The sequence below is a fragment of the Nelumbo lutea genome, chromosome 1, assembly GCF_056320005.1.
Source record: "Nelumbo lutea isolate HS-2025 chromosome 1, American lotus-T2T, whole genome shotgun sequence".
Taxonomy (NCBI): Eukaryota; Viridiplantae; Streptophyta; class Magnoliopsida; order Proteales; family Nelumbonaceae; genus Nelumbo; species Nelumbo lutea.
In genome coordinates, this window is record NC_142684.1 from 145,101,230 (window position 1) to 145,125,045 (window position 23,816).

Below are 23,816 nucleotides of genomic sequence, written 5' to 3' on the forward strand. Positions count from 1 at the left end.
ACTAAATACAGTTCGAGTACTCTTATCTGTTGCAGCTAATCTTGACTGGCCACTGAATCAGTTGGATGTGAAGAATGCCTTTTTGAATGGAGACTTGGAAGAAGAAGTATATATGGAACCTCCACTTGGTTTCACTGAGAAGTTTGGAACTAAGGTATGCAAGCTAAAAAAGTCTCTATATGGACTTAAACAGTCCCCCAGAGCCTGGTTTGAAAGATTCACAAGGTTCGTTAAAAGTCAAGGATCAAGGACAATCTGATCATACTCTTTTCACAAAAAGATCCACCAAAGACAAGGTTTCGGTTCTGATTGTCTATGTTGATGACATAATCTTGACTAGAGATGATATTTAAGAGATGAGCAGACTAAAGCAGAGCTTAGCCAAGGAATTCGAGATTAAAGACTTAGGCTAGCTAAGGTACTTTCTTGGAATGGAAGTGGCAAGATCAAAAAAGAGCATTGTGGTTTCGCAACGAAAATATATTCTAGATCTCTTGAAAGAAACTGGAATGAGTGAATGCAAACCTTCAGACACTCCGATAGAAGTTAATACTAAACTTGGAGAAGTTAAAGATGGGGTTCCAGTAGATACAGGAAGATACCAAAGGCTGGTAGGAAGATTGATTTACTTGTCACATACACGTCCTGATATTGCCTTCGCTGTGAGCATGGTGAGTCAATTTATGCACTCCCCGTACGAAGAACATCTTGAAGTTGTGTATCGAATCCTTAAGTATCTAAAAGACACACCAGAAAAAGGACTCTTCTTCAAGAAAAATGAGAAGAGAGGGGTTGAGGTGTATACAGATGCGGACTGGGCAGGCTCGATCACTGATAGAAGGTCAACTTCGGGGTACTGCACATTTCTTTGGGGCAACTTAGTTACTTGGAGAAGCAAGAAGCAAAGTGTAGTTGCTAGAAGTAGTGTTGAGGTTGAATTCAGATCAATGGCTCAAGGAGTGTGTGAGGTTCTTTGGCTAAAGAGGGTGCTAGCAGATCTTAAGAGACCAATGAGCTTTCCTATGAAACTGTATTGTGATAACAAGGCAGCTATCAACATTGCTCATAATACGGTTCTACATGATAGGACTAAACATGTTGAAATTGACAGACACTTTATAAAGGAGAAGCTTGAAGAAGGAAAAATCTGCACTCCTTTTGTACCAACCACGCAACAAGTTGCAGATGTTTTGACTAAGGGCTTGTTGAGACAGCCATTTGAACTTCAAGTTAGCAAGTTGGACATGATAGATATCTTTGCACCAACTTGAGGGGGAGTGTCAACAAATTAAGAAAGATAGGATTTGCAGCAAATTAAGAAAGATATGATTTGATTGATTAAGAGATTTGAATAAATTTAGGAAAGATTAGATTTGAATAAATTTAGGAAAGATTAGATTTGAATAAATTTAGGAAAGTCATATCCTAGGATTAAGGGAAAGATTTAGTCAATCCCTGATTGAGAGACATTCTAGGGGTTTGTCTTTCCTATCTTTTCCTATTTATGTTGTATGCTCAATATGTTTTCATTATCAATAAAGAAAGTCGTCTTCTTTTCTCCTTCTATATTTCGCAACAATCATATTGCTAGATAGCCATATGAATCTCCTGATTCCTCCCTATGGGATTGCCTCCCATGAAGGTTTTATCAATAAGCCCTCTGTTACCACGCCGAATACTCTCAACCACCTCCTTAACTCCTTTCTTCACACATTTGAGACTCTCCCTCTCCCCAATAATTTTTTATTGATATAAAAGAACATGTTGCTTTAAAAAAAACAAAAAAAAAAAAACTTCTTTTTAGACCTAATGATTTTCCAAAAGCCAAGGCATATATGTGCTCTTTCATCTAATATTATATTACTAAATCTTTCTTTCCTTGAGAGAGTGCATGGTAATATTACAAGAAGGTTTTTCCATATTCCGGATACTTTGCCTCCAAAGAACTTGATTTTGTTTATTTCAAAATCACAAAACACAAGAACTTGTGGCTCATCAAACTTTTAGGTTCATTTGAATGACCTTCCAATGCCTCGTTAGATCTAGTTCCTAGTATGATGACAAAATCTATCATGAACATACCTGAGTTTTTAAATGCCAAAATTAACTTCTCCATATGGTTATGAAGTAAAAGCCTTCCCAAAGACTTAAAGACACTAGATACACAGTTCAATGATGAAATTTTTGTTATGTCCACAACTTCTAAAAGCCGCAACAGCTCCTTTTTCCTGTCATTTTCACCCAATGCCAACAAATAGCTCTCTGCCAAATGACCAAAGTTTATTCAGTTTTCACGTTATGCCTTAAGTGGAAAAATATAACTGCTTACAATGAAATCACAATAGATAATATCAAACAATAAAATTATCCACCCAAAAAAATATCAAATAAGGACAACAGTGTCAAAACTGAAAAACTTTCAGACAGTAATGCAGGTGTCATGTGTGCATTGATATAATGCAAAACAAATCTGTTTTCTGCCAAGTCATCTAGCCCTTTTCATAAAATAGATAATGTCCAGTAATCAAGGAGATTCAGAAATACAAAAAAAAAAAAAAAAAATCTATGATATCATTTACGAAGACAAAACTGTAAGTTCATAACATTGGTAGCTTCAGACCATGTGTAAATTTAATCGGAATAGAAGACCCATTTAATAAAAGCATAGAGCCATAGACTTATTAAACAAATTGTGAAACATTTTAGTCTGAAAGTATAAATAAAGAGAACAAGTTATTTTAATTGAAAAAACACATAATGCAGTCTGGAATTTGAACAACAAACACTAGCGGAAGGAATCAAACCTTAGATGTTTTCTTATTTAAGGAATCACCTAAAAATATCAAGAGAAATCTAAAAATAATTTCTCTGTTATATATATATATATATATGTAAACCATTTCCAAACGAAAACACATTCTCATTTCTGATGCTCTTAGCTATTTAACTTTTCTGGCGGAATACATAGGCTTGTTGAAAGGGTTTGAAGTAGGTAAGAACAGGGTGATGGTTTCCCACATCCAATTTACACACAGACTTCTACAGAGAGTCATAAATTCCACTCTCCTCGATCTAAAGAAGATTTGAGTGAAAGATTAGGGGAGATTTTGGAATATCAATTTTGTAACTTGGATGGTTTTTAGTATGTTGCTCTGTTTAGCTTTTCTGGTTGTATGAGGTTGATGCCTTATCGCCTATCAGGATGTATCTTTTTTTTTCTTTTTTAATGAAATTTCACTTTTATCTTCAAAAAAAATGTCCAAGCCCAAAACGGTGTAAAATGCCAAGTGAGGCCAAGCCGAGATGCACCCCTATTTTCAATGGCTCTAGGGACTCTAGCTCATTATTTGCTATCTTCAACCCACCAATACAACTTTTGCTAAGATATATTCTTGTGACAATTGCTTGAAATAGCATTGTTATGTGTCTTTATAAGGAGGCAGAAATGATATCCAGTAATTTGGCAAAGGCTAGAGAGGGCAGGGATTTTGTAAAACAGGATTATGATTCATATAGAGTGGTTCTTATTAGACCCACTTCCTGGCATCAAATTTGTATCTGCTCCTCTTTTCTAATGCAATCCATTATCTATTAAAAAAGAAGTTAATAACATAAAAATTATTATAACAATTAAAATGTTATTTTTATTAATAACTGATTAAAACTATACTAAGCTGTGAAAAAGAATGACCCACAATATGGTTTGTTCCTAGTACCCCCCTACCTCTAAAGAAAAGTTTAGGCCACCCCTGCTTTCACTTTATCTAGCTAATACATTGGCCAGACCATTTGCACTAATTAGTATAAGTTTACTACAAGAACTATAACTAATTAAGGGCACTATCTAAATTTCACCTTATTCTTGGCTTAATAAAACAAAGTGTTAATGGCATGGCCCTCATCGAGTTGTTCTCTAAGATCTCTCTTCTTTCTCATTTGACTGATGTTCTCTTTATCTCTAACAGAAAACCCCATATACATTGATTCAACTTGGTGTCAAAGCATCATCATCAATCCCTAGGGATGATTTTTTTCCTTTTCACCAGGCTGATCAAGGACAACACATAGGCTTCTGAATATTTTTCATGGTTTGTAGTGAAGATATCAGTATTTCACATGGACTTTTTGAAGAAGATTTAAAAATAAAATCCAGATTGAAGAGTTATGGTTGTGGCACTTCAAGGACAGATTTATAGCAAATCAGGTGTATATCATTTGATACCTGACAATTTTTTAAAGCTAAAGAATGTGGTTTCACTATGATTGGTGTAGTATTGAGAGGTCAGAATCTATTTTTCTGCCTCGCCACCAGACCTGGTATGTTCCTTCTTTCAGAATTCTGTCAATATGAATCAATGAGAAGATTATGCAGGTTAGTCTCTAAGCATGAAAAGTGAGTGTTTCCAGAATGGTTTTTCTTTCTTTTTTTATATCTTTGGTCTCATCAAAGAGAGTGTTTAAGGATTAAGTGCTAATCTTACACGTAGAGAAGTTTATAGACTCCTTTGACCTGATAGTCTGATTGTGAAGGTCTGTGGAGTATCAAGCCTACACACAGAGAAGTGAATCATGTCTGTAAACAGTGGTTTGACAGAGATTGCTTCCACTTTTTCTAATGTTTGAAGTAATGACAACATTAGAGCAACGTCCTTTGTAGATTATGATAGTTAAGTTGATTGGGACCAATTAACTTGAATGGTCTCAATCAGCAACATTTATTGAGGGACATGACAAGCAAAGCTACATCAAATGTAAAATGACAAAACTGGCAAAGGGCACTTCAGATTATGAGAAGTGGGAGTCGGAGAGTTCAATGCTTATGTCATGGCAACTTTGCTCCATGCTTCAACAGGCTTTTTATCAGAAAAGGAAAGGTAATTTTACACTCCAGAGAAAATTACAACTGATTGGGAAACCATCAACCCAATCAGCTCCAGATTACAATTTTGCCCAGAATAGATTTGGTCTTTCAACTCCCTGCTTTGCTAATACATCTACCGTTCCATTTGGTGTTCTCTTTATCCATCTAATAGCATAGGTGATCCTTCTTGCAACGGAGTCTATTTCCCTGAAAGCATGTCTATAGAATCAAGGAGCAGAATTGACTAGACAAGTCCATAAGATTATTAATTGGGAGTCCTCTTCTACTTCTCCATGCATCAACAGCACTGGAACCTTCTCCAATATAGAAATACTGCTCTTTTTTAATGGATAACTAAACTTTTATTGCTCTTCTCTCTCTGCTTCTTTCTTCTCTGCTCCCCCCCCCTCTAACCTTGTTATGACTTTTACAGCTTCAGAAATTCAGGGTAAATACTCTTGAAAGTGAAGGCTTTTTGTTGGGAGGTCTACACCAAAACATCAATACTTGTAAAACTCTGCAAAGGAAAAGATCTAGTTGGTGTTTATTTCTCATATTTGTTACCTATATAATGCTAACAAAGAAATTACTTTCTGTTCACTAATCTCTTGTTCTTTTGTGGACAGAATTTGGAACAGTTCTTTGCTCTATATTTTTTTTTCTTTTTGATATCTTCTTTGCTATATATTATTGCAGGTTGCCTCCTCCTCAGGATGTGGAGAACCTCTTTAGGACTTCATTTTTTAACTCACCTAGGAAGCAAGGAAAGCTCACATGGAGAAGCACAAGGGCAGCTACATTATGGACCATTTGGGAAGAAAGAAATGAAAGGATCTTCAAATATAAGAGCTGGTCAAAAATGCCTTGATTGATAAAACTACTGTGAAAGTCACTCATTAGGTCAACACTATGAGCATTTTTTACCCCTTCTCAGTTGAGGATTATTGGAGAGGTTGGAAATGGGTTCAAAGCTCTACAATAACATCCAACCTCTCCAATAACAAAACCATTTTTTTATCGGTAATCAATAGGATTTCATTTCATTATAAGAGGAAGAAATACAGTACAGATTAAGATCAATTTTTAAATACATATGAGAAGCAGAGCTTTACAAAATTTACAAGATTATCCCAAATCTGCCCAGAAAAGTTGATCCCTATGTACCCCTTGTTTTTCCAAAGTATCAGCCATCCCATTTGCTGTTCTCTTAACCCACTTGAAGCTTGCCTCAAGGTCCTTTGCCAAGCTCTTTATTTCTCTGATTAGATGTCTGAACTTCCACGCACCTGGATTGCTGTCATCCATCCAGGAAACTACTAAATTTGAATCACCTTCTATCTCCAAGTTCTTAACCCCCACTGTTTTGCTAGTTTCAAACCTTGAAGTAAGGCTGTTATTTCTGCTCTTGCCAAGCCCCTACTCCCATTGATCCTGAAAATAGAGTTGCCACTTTCCCTGCATCATACCTGAACACTCCTCCAATTCCTGATAGCCCAGAATTTCCTAAAGAGCTTCTGTCAAAGTTTAACTTTAGTCTGTTAGGCTGAGGAGGCTTCCAGTCCAAGACTCCCTTGTCTTTCACAGCAGCTTAATTTGCCACTTCATACCAAGCTCTGATAACATCATCCGCTGCCACCAATTTGAATGCTTCCTAAGTTTTTACCCAGTTTTCTATTTTGATCTTTATGCTTTCAATAATATCCTCTATGCCCCTTGCCTTTTCTTTGAACAGCCTTTCATTTCCATTTTTTTTTATCAATACTCAGAAAAAAGAATTCACTAAAGTTGGGCTGAACAGAGTATCTATATTGTTAACAGCCTTTCATTTCTTTCCTCCCATAGTATCCATATTGTTGCTGCCCTAGCTGCCTTCAATGGCAATCTTCCTCTCTTTTTTGCTTGCCTGAAAAAAGTTGAGCTGAACAGAGTAGTAAAGTCCTGTTGAGGGTCCCACCTACAGCCAAAGAGTGAAGAGATGCACAACCAAACATAATTTGCAAAAGAGCAAGATAGTAGTAGGTGGGAAGTTGTTTCACCATTTGCCTTACATAGATACACATATGAGGGGATAGGCATTTGTTTAGCCTTATTCTCTGAAGCACATCACAGGTATTTATCTTTCACAGGAACCCCCCCCTCCCCTCTGGTTCTAAGGAAACTAAGGTGTCAAAGAAAGAAGCACAAGAGAAATATACGGAAGGGGAAGGTATCCAGATTCTATTGTCATCCACCCTTATATCCAGGAAGACTGACCGTAGTTTATGTAACAAGATTATCACAAGCTCACATTCTTTGTCCCTTAAACCCCTTCTAAATCCAAAGTCCCAGTTTAGCCCTGAAGAAGAGAGATTCCAAAAACAAGAAATGGGCTTCTTTTGAAGACTAGAAAGTGCAAAGAGCAAAGAAAATTGGGAATTTAAAGGGATATGCCCCAACCAAACATCCTCCCAAAAAAGGACTTTATTACCATTTCCAACATCAAATTTTGTAAAATTTAAGTAGGAAGTACCTTGTTAATGGCTTTACAAGGGGAAGAAGTTGAAGCAATAGGCGAGACCTTTGCATTCCATCCATTGCCCAAAGCATCGTTTACGCTTACTATGACTTTGTGCCGCAAACTCTCCTTCTCTTGAGACAAGTGCCACAACCATTTCCCAAGTAGAGCCGTGCTCATATTTTCAAGTTTCCCAAACCTAATCCCCCTTGACTCTTAGGTCTGCACACCATCTCCCACTTTACAAGTGATCTTTCCTTTCCTCCCCCGGTTCCCAAAGGAAATCTCTCATGATTTTCTCTAGCTTCTGTGCTACTTTGGTCGGGATACGAAAAATGGAGAGAAAATAGGTTGGAAGATTTGCCAAGGTTGATTTAATCAAAGAAACCCTTCCCCTCAAAGAGATATAATTTATCTTCCATACTGCAAGCTTCTCTGCAAATTTCTCCAAGACTGGCTTCCAAAAGAACTCAGATTTAGGGTTTCCACCTAGGGGTAAACCGTTAATGGCTAAGAGTCTAATTGACACCTACCTCTTCCTCTTGTATATTTACCCCTATCAAAAAACTCCTCCCCAAGTTTGTTCTCAATCTAGAGCTGCACTCAAAAGCAGAGATGATTTCTTTCAAATTCCTCCACCAAACCTCATTTACTTCCTCGGAGAAAATGATAATATCGCCCACAAAGAGAAGGTGTGTCACAGTCACTTCTTGCCTCCCTACTCTCCAACCCCTTATAAGATTACTTTCATCTGTCTTTGAGATCATTCTACTTAGTAAATCAACCACCAAAGTGAAAAGCAAAGGAGAGAGAGAGGGTCCCCTCGGCCCAATAACTAAACCTTGGGACCACTATTAATGGTAGCCACCAGAAGAAAGCTTTCTAAAACTAAATTTTGATGGCTGTGGTACTAGTATGGGTAATCCTGGCCCTTCCGGAATCAGGGGTACCATTAGGGATTGTAGAGGGCTAAGTGTTTTCGGGGGCTAGGTGTCAAGAGGCTTCGGCAGTTTAATACAGCCCTTATGGGTAGGTGACATTGGCTGTTTAATGCCTTCCCTAACAGTATATGTAGAAAAACAATAGCAGAAATGTTTAGTATCAGTAACCTAAATTGAGATCCGGCATCAAATAATATGCCGTATGACTGTTCAGCTTGGAAAGGGATAGAGAAAGTGCAACTGCAGATCACCAAGGGTACAGTATTCAAATTTGGGAATGGAAAAAGTGTTAGATCTTGGTTAGATAGATGGTGTGGGGACAGACCCGGAAGATTTCCCAGCTCTGTTCCTCATGGCAGAAGATAGGGACATTTTGTTAGCTGACCAAATGAAGTGGTCTGGTCATACACTAGTGTGATGCCCAACATTTAGAAGACAACTAAACGATTGGGAGATAGAGGACCTACTGTGGCTCCTATCTCTACTTCAGAACTGCAAAACCATCTTTTAATCCAGAAGATGAAAGGTGTTGAAGGTGGGCAAAAGATGGCAGGTTCTTGGTGAATTCCTACAGCAAGCTGGCCGAACCTGAAGTTGGGGATTTCCCTTGGAGAGAGGTATGAATATCCCATGTCCCATCAAAGGTGAATTTCCTTGTTGGACTGCGGAGTTATGGAAAACTCTAAGGAGTGTTTGATGCATATGGGTATCAACCAAAGTTCTACAGATTGTCCTCTTTGTGGCCTTCACCCTGAATCTTTCGACAGTTTATTTATTGGATGTGCAGTGCTAGAAGAGTTTGGGATCATTTCAGCAATTTAATGGGTTACAGTTGGTGCCCTCCTCAATTGGTTAGAGAACTCGTTACAAGCTGGAAGTTGCTAGGCTGAACAAGAAAGTTGGGCACAGCAAGTTCTTTGATAATCGAGCAAAATTAGGGGATGACGCTTTCAGGTGGTAACTGGTAAGTAGCGACACTGGATTCCTGGATTGCTGTCCATAAGCTGTTCAAGGGGGTATCTCATCAGGATTGTTTTAATTAAACAACACTTTTTGAATCATAGTTGATGTAATGGCTTGAGTGCTTTTTGTCAAAAGGTCGAGATACAGTATACTTGTACATTTGTCTCGTGCATAGGCCTCTCGCCGTACATGGAACACTCTTGTACAAATTTCAAACCAGTGACCCATGACCTGGAAGCAAAAACGGTTCGTCCTCCGGGTGGATTTTTAAAACATTGTAGACAACTACTGTTTTTGGGAACCTTGGTAATGGTATCAATAATCTGATTGTGAAGGGAGATTCCAAAGTTGAGATACGCTGGCTGAGAAATGACAGAGAGATTCCTTGGCAACTCTCAATCACTATGAGGAAGATTAGATGATTGGGAATGGACAAGAATTTCAGATTTAACCATTTAACTGGACCCCAAGAATGGTTAATGCAATGCAGATGCCTAGCAAAATAAGGGGTGAATAGGCAACTACTGTTTTCAAGGCCAAATGGGGAATGATAATGTAAAATGATTGGCAAAAAGGCTGTAATAAGAAAGGGATACGTGGTAGAGACCAGTCTAAAGAAAATTTTGTAAGAGTCATGATCAGCTATGTATTCGCCAATATGTTAATGAAGGCTATTAGTAAAACACAGTTAGTGGGTGCTCTTGATAAGCGAGCGGTGCTAGATATCTACACGCCAGCTTGAGAGGGAGTGATATTAAAGTGTGTTTTACACTATAAGTTGACTAGGATTATAACTAATTAAGGGAAATGCAATAACATAATTTCCTTTCATTCTTCATAATTAATAAAACAATGTCTAAAGGGTGTGACCATTAAGTCGTTCTCCCAAATCTCTTTTCCTTCTTTCTCATTCAACTGATCTTCTATTTCTCCCTAACATCAAATCCTAGATGCATTCAACCATAAAAAAATAAAAATGACTAAAGATAAAGACAGCGTTTTGTAAGATAGATAGTAGAACAATTTGCTGTAAGGGCATTGTAAGCTTATAGATATTGTTTCCATCTGTCTATTGTCAATGAACGATTGTTTCTTTCTAAGCTTTCTTTAAGTTCCAAATAATCTTTTTAAGCTCTCTTCAATAAAGAAATATAATTTAAGAAGAAAATTTAAAAACAGTTAACCAGTATCTCTCTCATGCAAACTTTTACAAGCACAAGCATATGAAAAATATGAAATTTTAATATAATACTAATTAGAGCCATGTATGAAATAATATGGAGGCAAAAAAAATTCACAAGTTTAAAACCAAAATCATTCATAATCAATTCTTTTCCAGTCTATCTAGGAAAATATAAAGCTTCATTGCTGAATCCCCCACAGATCTAACCCAAAACACATAAAGAAGAAAAACAAAGAATATCATAAAATTGCCACAACTACCAAACACTTCAAGAGTAGCTTCTGTACCCAGTTTTTGCGCACACATTTTCACCAACTTCTGGAAACGATGAGTTTGGGTGTTCTTGAAAATCCATTTTTGTTTCCTTTCACGTGATATATCCTTGCGACGCTGCAATATGCTGGTTGGAGACATATTTGTGAACCATGGTATATTTAAGACTTTCTCTATGGTCTTTTCATCATTAGGCAATTGCAAATCAGAGGATTTTTGTGACTCCAAGACAGTATTACCTGAAAATATAGAAACTCCAGACCAGTGAAAAGAGCAAACATCAAAACCAAAGATCATTCTTTACCAATATATACGATAAAGGTCATATGCCATATGGCCATTCTTTACCAACATAGAATAAAAAGAAGAGGTGATATTTTCCGTGTATGAATAAGGACCATAATGTCGTGTGGAAAATATGAAAACTGAATTGAGTTATTGAGGAATTGTTACTCTTAATAAGACAGATTGTTTGCCAGGGAAATGAGGCAAATGTCAATAAGCAAAGTGACAGAACCTGGAGGATAGAAGATATCAATGTATTTGGTAACAACCCAGTTCACGAAAACCTACCACAGATTAGAGAAGTTACGTCCCTCATTAGCTGCTTCACCGAATCGCCGCCTACATGAGCAATGTGAGGGAAGTAAATGAGAGTTTGATGGGATTAATAACATACTTCTCAGTTCACCCCACATAAAAGTTCAAAATAAAAGACATAATGATATATTACTGGAACTAATCGTCTGTGTCTCCGACGAGACAGGTTCTACCGCTAATTTACTCTGGGTTATCGAAACGAATTTCTTGGACTTAGCTGCTGTTTTGGATAAAACCTTAAGCGAACTCTTTGACGGTTTATCTGCATCTGCTGAATTGGAAGTGCAAGGGGATGTGGAGTCGAGCGAGGAAACAACAAGCTTTTTGATATCCTGAGCCACCTTTCTCGAACTTTTCTCCGAGGTCGTCTTAATGGCGGAACCGAACAGCGAGCTTAGGTTTGTCACTTTAGACCTGGGCATTTGATTTGCTGATTGCCTCAATTTCTATCTGAAAAAATGAAGATGGTTACTACTTACTAAGCTATTTCTTTGATGCTGGAAAGACATTCGAGCTTAGCTGCCTGTGTTAATGAGGATGCAGAAAACATCAAATGGCGAACGGCAAAGGAAAATTTTTGAGCCGGACCGTTCGGCCAAAAAAACATCCTGGTTTTTGTCGGTTTTAAAAACTGGATAATTTGGGAAACAAGGGCTTCCGAGACGATCCATCCGAACTTTTTGGTTATTGTGTGTTGCGAAGGGATTCCGGATTTCCTGCACAATGTTTCCTGAAGAACTTCCTATACATCCAATAAAAGAGTGCCACGTAAGCACTCTCTTGTGTTTCACAAGTGATTGTTAAGTAACGGACGTTTCAAACGTCTTCCTCCTTATTTTTAGTATATTAAAATTTTAAAATAAATAAAAAATACTGATGAATTTCCCATTTCAATCAAATAAAAATAAAAAAATAATAATAAACAATTAAGAATAAGAGATCCGCCGATTTCAGATTTCCAAAAATTAAACCTGTGAAAGCTAAGACAGACTTTTTATAGACTTCCGATTTCTAAACCCGTGAAAGCTGAGACAGATTCCTAACTGATTTTCGACTTTCAATAATTAAACCAATTAGGGGTGAGCAAAAAAAACCCAACTGACCGAAATCGAATTGAAAAATCGATTAACTGAACTGGCGGTTTGATTTTGGTTCGGTGATTTTAAAAAACCAAAGGTACCGGTTTGGTTTTGGTTAACTAATTTAAAAAACCTGCAGTTAATCGAACCGATCGGTATACATGATTTTGTATATATATTTTTATATATTTATAATATAATATTTATTATTTATTATTTTAAATATAATATTTTATATATATTTATAATTTTTTATTATATATTTATATATATATATTTATAATAAATATTATAAAATCAAAAAAACGAAAAACCAATGAACCAAACCGATCAACCAGTTAACTGACTGGTTTCAGTTCAGTTCTAATTATCAGTTTTCTAAAAACTGGTACTACCGGTTCTGTCCAAAAATAAGGCCCACGGACTTGAACCTTGGCCAACCCTAAAACCAGTGAATCAATAGTCATGTCAACATGAAGGTAATTTGTGTCGTAGTTTATTTTTTTATTGTACCTAATACCTTTAAATTGTAAGATGAACATGTGAAAGGAGCTTTTCACCTCTTTGTCTTTTGTTTCCACTTCTACCATTCTTTAATAATACTTAATCTCACCTCTTATTCATGGTTTTTAGAACCAGTCAGACTAGAAAATAGGGAACCGGTTAGGTGGTCGGTTCCGATTTTTCCCAAAACTATATTTTTGCTAAAAGCCATTGATTTTGGTCAGCAAACTGCTGGCCCAAGCGGTTAACCATTCAAACCATTTGATAGTTTTGACTATTTTTTTCATTTTTTTATTTTTTTGTTAGAACGAGCCGACCATTCGATTTGAACAGTTGAGCTGCTCGACTCGGGAACTAGACCCCTGACCGGTTTGTTTTTCAAGTTAGTTTTAAAAACTTTGCTCATAGGTGAGCAAAAAAATCGAATCGAAAAATCGGTTAACCGAATCGGTCGGTTTGACTTTGGTTCAATGTTTTTAAAACCGAAGGTATCAGTTCAATTTTAGTTAACTAAACTGACCGGTATACATATAATTCTATATATTTTATATATTTATGTATATTATATATTTTATATATTATAAATTAATAAATATGCATTATATATAAATATATATTAATAATATATTATTTATTATTTAAAATATAATACTATCTATAATTTTTATTATATATTTATATATATTTTTATAATATTTTCTAAAAACTAAAAAATCGACGAACCGAACCGGTCAACCAATTAACCGATTGGCTTCGATTTAGTTCCGGTTATCGGTTTTCCAAAAACTGATAGTACTAGTTTGGTTCCAAAAAATTCCCCATGGCTCGGTTAATTGAATCGTGAGTACCCCTACCTCTCATTGTTTCATTGATACTTAACTACAATCCTCATTGTTCAGTATTTGTGTCTTTAGTCGTTAGTGGGAAATTTTTCGTTGAACCTTCTCTCAAGCTTTGATCTCTAACCCTCATTGTCTTAATGGTACTTAACCTGTAATCCTCTTTGAACATTGCTTCTAATTTAGACGCAATGTGAATTTTTTTGTTTAGAAGCTAATAATTTAGCTATTTTTTAACACAAAGCTATTTACTTTGTGAATTGATTTGTTTTATGGTTGACAAAATTCAAGATGGATGTAGTAATTATCTTGGTCCCTCGGTGGGACATGGTTAATCAATTAATTTTACTAGTTAGGTTAAAGGTGTAGTGGGTTGATGGGAAGTCATTGGTAAGGCACTTTCCTTTTGCTTTTATTGGGTGATCATTCTTGCTCATAGTGGCATGGTCATGTCCATATAAAGGAAAAACAACCGTTAACATAACATGGATCAAACTAGATCAACCCTAATGGAGAAAAACATTAGATATTTAGTCATTAACCGAAATGAACCCAGATTTTTCAACATTACATGTTGAAAAAATAATAATAGGTTTATCTTGTGTAAATAATAATAGGTTTTCAACATTACATGTATCAGCTTTATGTTGTATTGGTTGGACAATATTCATAATAGAATCAACAATCATTAAAGACCTATTATTATTTACACAAGATAAACGTAAATGATGATTTTTATTTTTTCAACTTTGGACAAAATTAAAATATAAATACCTCCACATATATGAACAATTATACAACCCCCTTTATCTTTAAGCATAAAATGAATTATAACCATTTTGTTGAACTCCATCCATAACCACTATAAAAATACCATAATATCAGCTTAAGTGTTGAAAAAATATTATAGTAATTGCCTCACATGAGACGAAACCCAAGTATCAAAGTTTAAATAAAACATCATTTTTCAAGTTTAAACAAAAAATATTTGTTCAAGTCATTTCTTTGCAGGATGGTTACTTTTTTTCTTGTGCTAAGTCCCCAATAATTGCTCAACCTGAAAACCCAAAGCACTATTAATACAATGAAAACCATATTATGAATTTCAAAACATGTATTTTGAAATAAATATAAGAGTTGTAAACACTTAAATCCTCACATGTTTCATATGAGAGTTGGTATGAATAAATTCCCCAAAAACATTACAAGATAATTGTGCATATATAAAAAAAAAAAGTGAATGAAAAATCAAAATATATTAAACCCATAAAAGAGATTAATTAAAACATGTGAATAAAAAATAAATAAACAGTGGTCCTAAAAATATCCATATGCACTACTCACCTGTAATAATTGAGACATGGTATAATCACTACTGAAAGACTTTGGTCTCTCTATACATGAAATAATTTTGTGGCCGTACCACAAAAAAATTATAAAAAAATGTATAAGACATATTTTAATTACAATTATCCAAAATAAAAAATGAATGGTATAAACATTTTGCGAACCAATTTTCATTGGAATTGGACCAACATGTTGAGATGCAAATTCTTGTTCACTGGAATGTTTTTCATTAAAGATAAAACCCAATTAGAAAGACTAAGGCTGGTAAATAATAAAAATCAAGTGAATAAAAAATGTAATATAATCGGACGATTTCAAACCTGACTATGAATAGCATTATTTTGATTCTCATTATTTTCTCCAAACTTTGAATCCTATAATATAAGAATTTTAGTATCAAAATTAAAAACAAATTCATAATCAAATCTTAGAAATACTTGTATTGATGAAAAAGGTTCCTCAAAACTCTTTTACCTTTGTCACTTTTGTCCTCTTCTTTAAGACATTAGTTATATCATCTCCGATTCCAAGTTTCTACATTGTAATAGTTTAATCAATAATAGTAAAAAAAGTACAGTAAAAATTCATTCTATAATGAATTTAAAAATACATGTGTGGGTTGTTGGATAGAACATTCGTCATTAGTTTGCTTCTTCTTTATTTTTGTTCTCTGTGTTACAACATTTTCTAAAGCATTTTTTAGCCTCTTTGAAAAATGCGTATTACGCACTTTGTGTTTAATTCCTTTGACTACTGTTGGTGTGGTTCCTTCAGAAATGATATTATTTATACCAACATCCTTACATATTTCTCTAGGATTTGTAGGAGACCTATGGTTTCATTGGCCTTTGCTCTCAAACTCTTTGATGCATATGTCTCTTTTAAACATTCATTAACCTCTTTGAGAAGCTTTTCGGAGGACTCCACAGCAATTTTATAAACACCCTAATCTTGTGCAACTCTACTTGTTATTTGAATAAACAAACGATCCAACTCCTTATAGCGCATTGTTGTTCTTGTGCTTTTCTCCAAACTAATATTAAGCCATGTGAAGCATCAATACTTTTTTTTTTTGCATCAATAATCCATATTTTTAGTATGTAGCATGAGGTGATCATCCTAATGTGTTTAAAATCAAGCACTTTCATGGAATGCCCACATAAGATCCCTACATATTCAAACTTTTTGCAACTCCATCTTACCGAATCATTTGTTGAGTCAAAAACAACTGTGTTGTTTTTTTTTCCATATACATTCATTACATATTCAGTTATTGTTTCAGCCACAATATGATCTTCACCAATGTTGCAATTTAGTTGTTGTAATACTTCAGCATAGAACATGGAACAAATAAGTGGAGTGTATGTACGAGCAACCTGATTCAATACATCTAATTGCATTGGCAAAATTGGAATACTTTGTGTTGCTGAATATTTTGCTTTCAACTTTTCATATCGCCTGTCAGCAACCACTCTCTCAAAATGTCAAAAAAATCTTAACAAATTATGCTTGATGTTAAAATAACTCTTTAGACAATTATTCAAATTCTCACTTCTTTGTGTTGTTCTCATACTAGTAGAAAATGTTTGTTTCCCAAACACTAGAGTCCATTTATGCCTTCTACTATTTAGATTTTGCAACTAGACATTTTCTTCAAAATTATACTTGCTAATCAAACTTTCCCATGCATTTTCTAACTCATCCACTTCTTCATAATCATATACACATTTGCTGAATTCCTTAGAAAATGTCTTAAATTTCTCAAATATCCCACTAAAGTATTTTGCAACATTTTGAAAAATATGCCAAACACATAGTTTATGATGTGATTTTGATAATATTGAATTGATAACATTTGCCAAAGTTGCATCATCATTGGTCAAAATAGTCTTTGGCTTTTTACCACCCATTGTTTTCATAAAAGTCTTAAACAACCATTCAAATGTTTCTACAATTTCATCATAAAATAATACAGCACCAAAAATGATTGATTGCTTATAGTTATTCACTCCCACAAAAGTGTGAATGGTCGATTCTCATTGTTTGTTCTATATGTTGCGTCAAAATACACGTCACCAAAATGAGCATAATCTATAATCATTTGTGACTAATTCAACTTGATCCAATTGAATTGCATAGACAAAAAATGAATCTTCAGACTGTCTATCATGGAAATATTGTAAAATATTACCTGCCTCTCCTTTTTCCATATTCCCAGTCCTATATAAATGCAATTAATTCTTCAAATCTATAGAAGTGAATCCAATGTTTTCACGTCCACCGACTTCTTTGGCCATTAATTCCAAATATGCTTTTGGAGTTTTTCCTGAATCATCTATCCTTCTAATTTGTGCACCTTGTTCCTTGGGAATTTTTCTTTGAGATCTCAGCATATGTGATTTTGTAGGGCCTATAATCAAATTTTTGTGAATTTCATTGAAACCAACTACATGATAACAAGAATATTCTCGAAGACTTATCTTTATTTCGGCCTTATGACTACATCTTATCTCAGGCCTAGGATACATAGCATTGGGCTTATGCTTATCTTGTAGGTGCTTCCCCTGTTTAGCACAACAATATTTTATAAATTTCACTTGACCAATGAAAGGACAAAGGTTTCTATTTGACTTTCGAGCACTAAACCCCACCATTCCAGCATATCTGCTATAAAAATTATAAGCTTCGTCGTTTGTTTTAAACACCACTCCAACTTTTGGAGTCCACTCTTTAGGAATATGAGGACATTTGTTTTTGAGCCTCTTTTTTATACTTGCATCCAAACTTTGTTGCTCTTCATTTGTAGCCATATCACCAACAAATTTTCCCTTATCCAAATCAATAGCCTTAGTCATTTCATGTGCCCCAAGTGAAATAGTAGTTATATCTTCTTTGTCACCAAAGGAATGAAAAATTAAGCGATGTATACATGCATCCATGATTTGTTGTTCTTTATTTGTAGTTAAATCATCAAAAGTGCATTCTCCCTTATCCATTCCAATTGTGTTAATCCTTTCATGTACCTCAAATGAACTAGAAGTAGAATGTTCATTGCCACCTTTGTGTTCAAAAATCAGCCTACGAGGACCAATCTCCATAATCTTTGATACAACACAAATAGGATTTACTTTAGCAATTAACATTTAATTTGAAAGAAAGCAAATAGCTTCTAAATTAAAATTGTAAGTAAATAGGATTAAAGTTATATCTAAAAGAAAATAATTATAATAATAAGAAAATTTTAAAACTTTACACAAATAAAGGTGAATAGAAGCAATGTTCAATGAGGATTATAGGTTAAGTACCATTCAAACAATGAGGGTCGGAGATCAAAGCTTGAGAGAAGGTTCAATGAAAATTTTCCCACTAATGACTAAAGACACAAGTACTGAACAATGAGGATTGCAATTAAGTATCAAAGAAACGATGAGAGGTGGGGGTGCTCACGGTTCGACTATCCAAGCCGTGGGGAATTTTTTGGAAATGAACCAGTATTATCAGTTTTTGGAAAACCGGTAACCGAAACTGAATCGAAACAAACCGGTTAACCAGTTGACTGGTTTAGTTTGTCAGTTTTTTAGTTTTTACAAAATATATTATAAATATATATAATAACAAATTATATTATATTTTAAATAATAAATAATATATTATTAATATATATTTTTTATATAATGCATATTTATTAATTTATAATATATATAATATATAATATACATAAATATATATAAAATATATAGAAATATATGTATATCGGTCAATTTGGTTAACCACCAGTTTTCTATATTGGTTAACCGAAACCGAAATGATACCATCAGTTTTAAAAACACTGAACCAAAGTCGAACCGATCGATTCGATTAATTGATTTTTCAATTCAGTTTGGTTGGTTTGATTTTTTGGTTTGTTTGCTTACCAATGAGCAAGGTTTTTAAAACTGACCTGGACAACAAACCAGTCAGGGGTCCGGTTCCTGGGTCGAACAATCCGACTGTTCAAACTGAATGGTTGGCCTGTTCTAACAAAAAATTAAAATAAAATAAAAATGAAAAAATAAAAAATGGTCAAAACTATCAAACGGTTTAAACGATTAACTGCCTGGGTCAACGATTTGCTGACCAAAATCAATGGTTTTTAGCAAAAATCTAGTTTTGGGGAAAATCAGAACCAATCACCTAACCAGTTCTCTATTTTTCCGAAACGACCACCAGTCCGGTTTGGTTTTGAAACCCATGAATGAGAGGTCAGGTTAAGTATCACTAAAGAACAATGGAATGGAAGTCGAAACAAAAGACAAAAAGGTGAAAAACTCCTTTCACATGTTCATCTTTCAATTTAAAGGTATTAGATAAAAAAAAACACCTATCGCACAAATTACAATCATGCTGACATGTAAAACAAAAATCAAGGATTAGATAAATAATAATTAGAAAATTTATTTTTTAAAGGAACACAATGTAAATGTTTGATGTCACAATTATGGACAACAATATTGAATTCTATGCAAATCCCAAAAAAAGCTATAAATGATTTATCTATATTAAAATCGATAGAGTAAGATCAATTAAATAATGTCTATCTATATATTAAAACTGATAGAGAAAGGTTAACCAAATACTTTACCTCGACTATTGATTCGCAGGTTTAGTTTTTCAAAATCGGAAGTCAATCAGAGAGAGTTGTTGTGTCAGCTTTCTTGAGTTTAGAACTTGGAAGTCAGTCAAGAGTTTGTCTTAGCTTTCACTGGTTTAAATTTTGGAAATCTGAAGTTGGCATATCTCTTCTTCTTGATTGTTTTTCTTTTTTTTTATTTGAATGAAATAGGAAACCCTAATTAGTAATTTTTATTTACTTTAAAATTTTAATATTCTAAAATAAGGAGAAAGACGTTTGAAACGTCCATTACTTTAACAAGCACATGTGAAAGTTTAACACAAGAGAGTGCTTACATGGCACTCTTTTATTGGATGTACAGGAAGGTCTTCAGGGACCATTATGCAGGAAATCCGAATTCTTGCGAAAGCTTTCCAACTGAGTTAGAAAACAACAAAATACAACGTTAATAGTGGGGACCCGTGCGATGCACGAGATTTATTAAGTGAAAGATAAATAATAGAAATGTTACTTTTCTAAAATACTCTTATATTTTCATAGATTTACTAAAATCTACCCAATAGTTAGCATTTTACTAAAACACCACTTATAATTTGCAACAGATTTAATCAATCTTCCATTAGATGATAGTGGAAAATGACAATGTTAACCCTAATGTTCATTTAAATAAATATAATCAAAATAAAATAGAAATAAAAATATCATTTTTGCCCTTAATAAGACACGAGCAACTACTTTTTGGCTATGTTTGGCCAAAAGGGTATTTTTGGAATAAAAAACATGAGCCTAATGGAAAAACAAGCACTCCTTAATGGAAGGTTGATTAAGTAAATAAGTTGTTAAAATATATGGAATGTTTTAGTAAAATGAAAACCATGAGGTACATTTAAGTAAATATGTAAAACTATAAGGTGTGTTCTACTAAATGACCATAATAGAAAACATAAGAGTATACAATTGTTTTATATTTTCAACTTTTTAAATAATTAATAATTATTCATATTTTATATACTACTTTTAATAAAATTTTCATAATACAAAAATAACAATAATTAATTTCAGTTAGGTTTATTCATCAAACTTATGAAACCGACCAACCCGATCAACTCGACCTGAGTTGGTCTGTTTTCTAGTATTTTATGACGGCTTTAGTTCAAAAAATTCCCAATTTGACCAAGTTAGATAAGTTTCATTTTAACCATTTGTAAACCGACCAAAATCAAATGACCTAACCATGGAAAATTTTAATATGAAAAAGAAAGAAAATTCTCATATTTCTTAGTCTAAAATGTTTTGTTTGATAAATTTAATTTTTAATTTTTTAATAATTGCATTGTAATTTTTAAAATTAAAATTAATTTTTAAGTTTAAATCTTTTGGATTGACTGACCTTTTGTGAAAACTGACCCAAACCGATACAACTTGAGTGGGTTGGTTTTCACAAAAGGCTAGTCGGTTTCAGCTAACCATCTCCCCAACCTGACGAGGTTAATTTGGTTGGCCAAATAACCAACGATCGTACCAAACCAACTCATGAACGCTCATAATTTTTGCTAAATTAATAGTCTTATCTCTGATAAATAACAATAGTTTAATCTCTAATAATTATTGAAAATTTATAGTGAAAATACACAATTATTGAAAATATATTGATAATGAAAAAAATACAATAATTACAAAAATACAATAAGTACTAAAAATATATTAACTTAGTCAATAAAGAGTATAATCTCAAATGATAGTTTAATCTCTAATAAATATTAATTAATCAATAAGATAAGAAAAATACAATAAGTACAATAAATTAAATTTAAAAATATTAATAATAGTAGTTTAATCTCCAATAATCGTTGAAAGTTTTATGTTAAATAATAAAACAAAATAAATTTATACACAATCATTGAAAATACATTTATCATAAAAAAATAATTATTGAAATACAATAAATATTAATTTTAGTATATATAATTATATAATAAATACAGATTAAGAGTCCAAAATTATTATTATTAAATATTAATTTTTTTGAAAGTTATTTTCTGAAATTATTACTTGATATTAGTGAAATTAGTTATTTATAATATTATAAATTTTAGTATTATGTTATAATTATTTTTTCTACTTTTGAGATTTTTTTTTTAATTTATTACATAATTTCTTTATTTTAACTATTCAAAATCTAGTTACGTTAAATACTTTGTTATTTAAAACACTTAGTTATTTAAAAACTTAAATAATATGTAAAGTATGTAAATTTTAAAATATTAATTATCCATAAAATCATAATTTATAGTATTATTACATAATTTCATTATTTTAACTATTTAAAATATAGTTATGATAAATATTTAGTTACTTAAATATTTAAATAATCTATAAAATATTTAATTTTTTGTTATTTGAATTTTACTTATTTAAATCTATTACATATTATTAAATATTTGAAAAGGATTTAAATTGATAATTAGGAAAAGCATAATTTAAATTGTTAGAACATAATTTCATGATATATTTTGTAAAAATCTAAAATTAATTTTGTGCTTTCAATAAATATTTTGAAGTTATTATATATATATATAATGCCTGAAATGGTAAAAACATCCTTATTATATATTTACAGGATTGTGCCTTTTTAACACGCCCCTCACAGGGTGGTTCATGTTAGCTAAGGCTTCAATCCTAACCGAACACATAATTTAATCAAGCTAGTTAAGGCCTCAAAGTTTTGTTCACGTATTAACCTATCTAATTCGTCAATACTTCCTAAGACTTGTTCACGGACCTGGCTTTGGGCTCAACTTTACATTGCTTAAATCTCAGGATTCGAGTTGGGCCCATTAGAATTTTGCAAAAGGTGGGCCTGAACTCAGCCAATGAACAAATATATTTCTTAGTTATTTCTTAGTATCCCATATTAGCTTATTCGGAAAATTGATACTCCATAGTGATTTTGAGCTTCAAAATGTACATATTTCCCAATTGCTATGGCATAGTTTTAGTACGAGGTTGAAATCATGAATCATGAACTTCAATGTAATGTTGTGACCATACCAAGACACCCCTCCATATAATTTAAAGGCTCTAATTTCATGCCCCCCCCCCCCCCCCCCAACACAATGGGGTAGGGCATCCCCTCCTTATCCTCACCTTATTGTCAAAATTCCCTACCCTATCTTTGATGGTGGGGCAGGTTTAGGGTGGAGCACCCCCTCCCATCAAGGATGAAGAATCGTCAAATTTTCTTAATCACGAGGCAACCACAAAAAAATATGTTAGTACAGCGCTATTTTAGAAATATGATTATGGGAATTTTGGGGTATATTAGTAATGGGATTATGGGTCCTATGATTTTAGGATTTTAAGGAAAATTCAAGGGTATTTTAAAAATTAAAATTAAGTATATGGGGTATCTAAATAATTAACTTACCACTAGGTTCAGGCACATGTTCAAGGCAGACGGGGTATGGCCCCAATTTTATGGGAAATTGCCATCCATACCACGTCATTAAATTCACATCATATAAAAAGTTTTTTTTTTTTTTTTTTGCATGAGGTGCATGTGTGGCACAAAAAGAGAAAAACAAAACAACATTTATATATAGAGAAAATAACTACATGAACAAAGTGTTTAATATCTCAATAGGATTTATGCTTATGAAGTAATATTTTTTTGGAAAATCCAAGAGAACAGGACTCACTACCATCAATGTTCATACGACATAGTTAGTTAAATAAGTAGCGAGACTTCTGACTTGGGGTGCAAATAAGTGATGTTAAAGAGAATTTTCAACCAGTGATTGTTAGACTCACAAGGAAAGTTAAATCACTGATGAGATATTATTAACAAAACCAAGATATTCTATTGTACAATGGAGAGATCAACCCAAATAGGCGTTTAGGCTATGTTTGGTTTAAGGGGAAATAAGAGAAACAAAAAGTTGAGGACATTTAATCACAATTCAGTTAAATGGATTTATCAAAATTCCTTAGGCTGTGTTTGGTTGTAGTGCAAATTGCAAAGATGCAAAAGGAAGGTAGTGCAAATGATTTGGATGCAAATTCTAATTTATTTTTTGTTTCAAAATTTATATTATTTTATTTGATTGTAGTGCAAGTGAAC

At 33.4% G+C, this 23,816-nt stretch overlaps 1 protein-coding gene and 1 pseudogene across 1 annotated transcript in view; both read right to left on the minus strand.

The window, feature by feature from the left end:
* Positions 1 to 11,912, minus strand: part of LOC148878139 (pentatricopeptide repeat-containing protein At4g21880, mitochondrial-like) — a 66,604-nt gene extending 54,692 nt beyond the window's left edge. The window contains exons 1-4 of the mRNA XM_088971868.1: positions 11,449 to 11,912; positions 11,289 to 11,339; positions 10,650 to 10,954; positions 2,083 to 2,278 (exon numbers count right to left, since the gene is read on the minus strand). Coding sequence (XP_088827994.1) covers positions 2,083 to 2,278; positions 10,650 to 10,954; positions 11,289 to 11,339; positions 11,449 to 11,737 — 841 coding nt within the window. The 5' untranslated portion in view covers positions 11,738 to 11,912. The remainder of the gene's footprint in view (positions 1 to 2,082; positions 2,279 to 10,649; positions 10,955 to 11,288; positions 11,340 to 11,448) is intronic.
* A 2,858-nt stretch (positions 11,913 to 14,770) lies between these two features.
* Positions 14,771 to 18,182, minus strand: LOC148878140 (protein FAR1-RELATED SEQUENCE 5-like; annotated as a pseudogene).
* Positions 18,183 to 23,816: the final 5,634 nt, after the last annotated feature.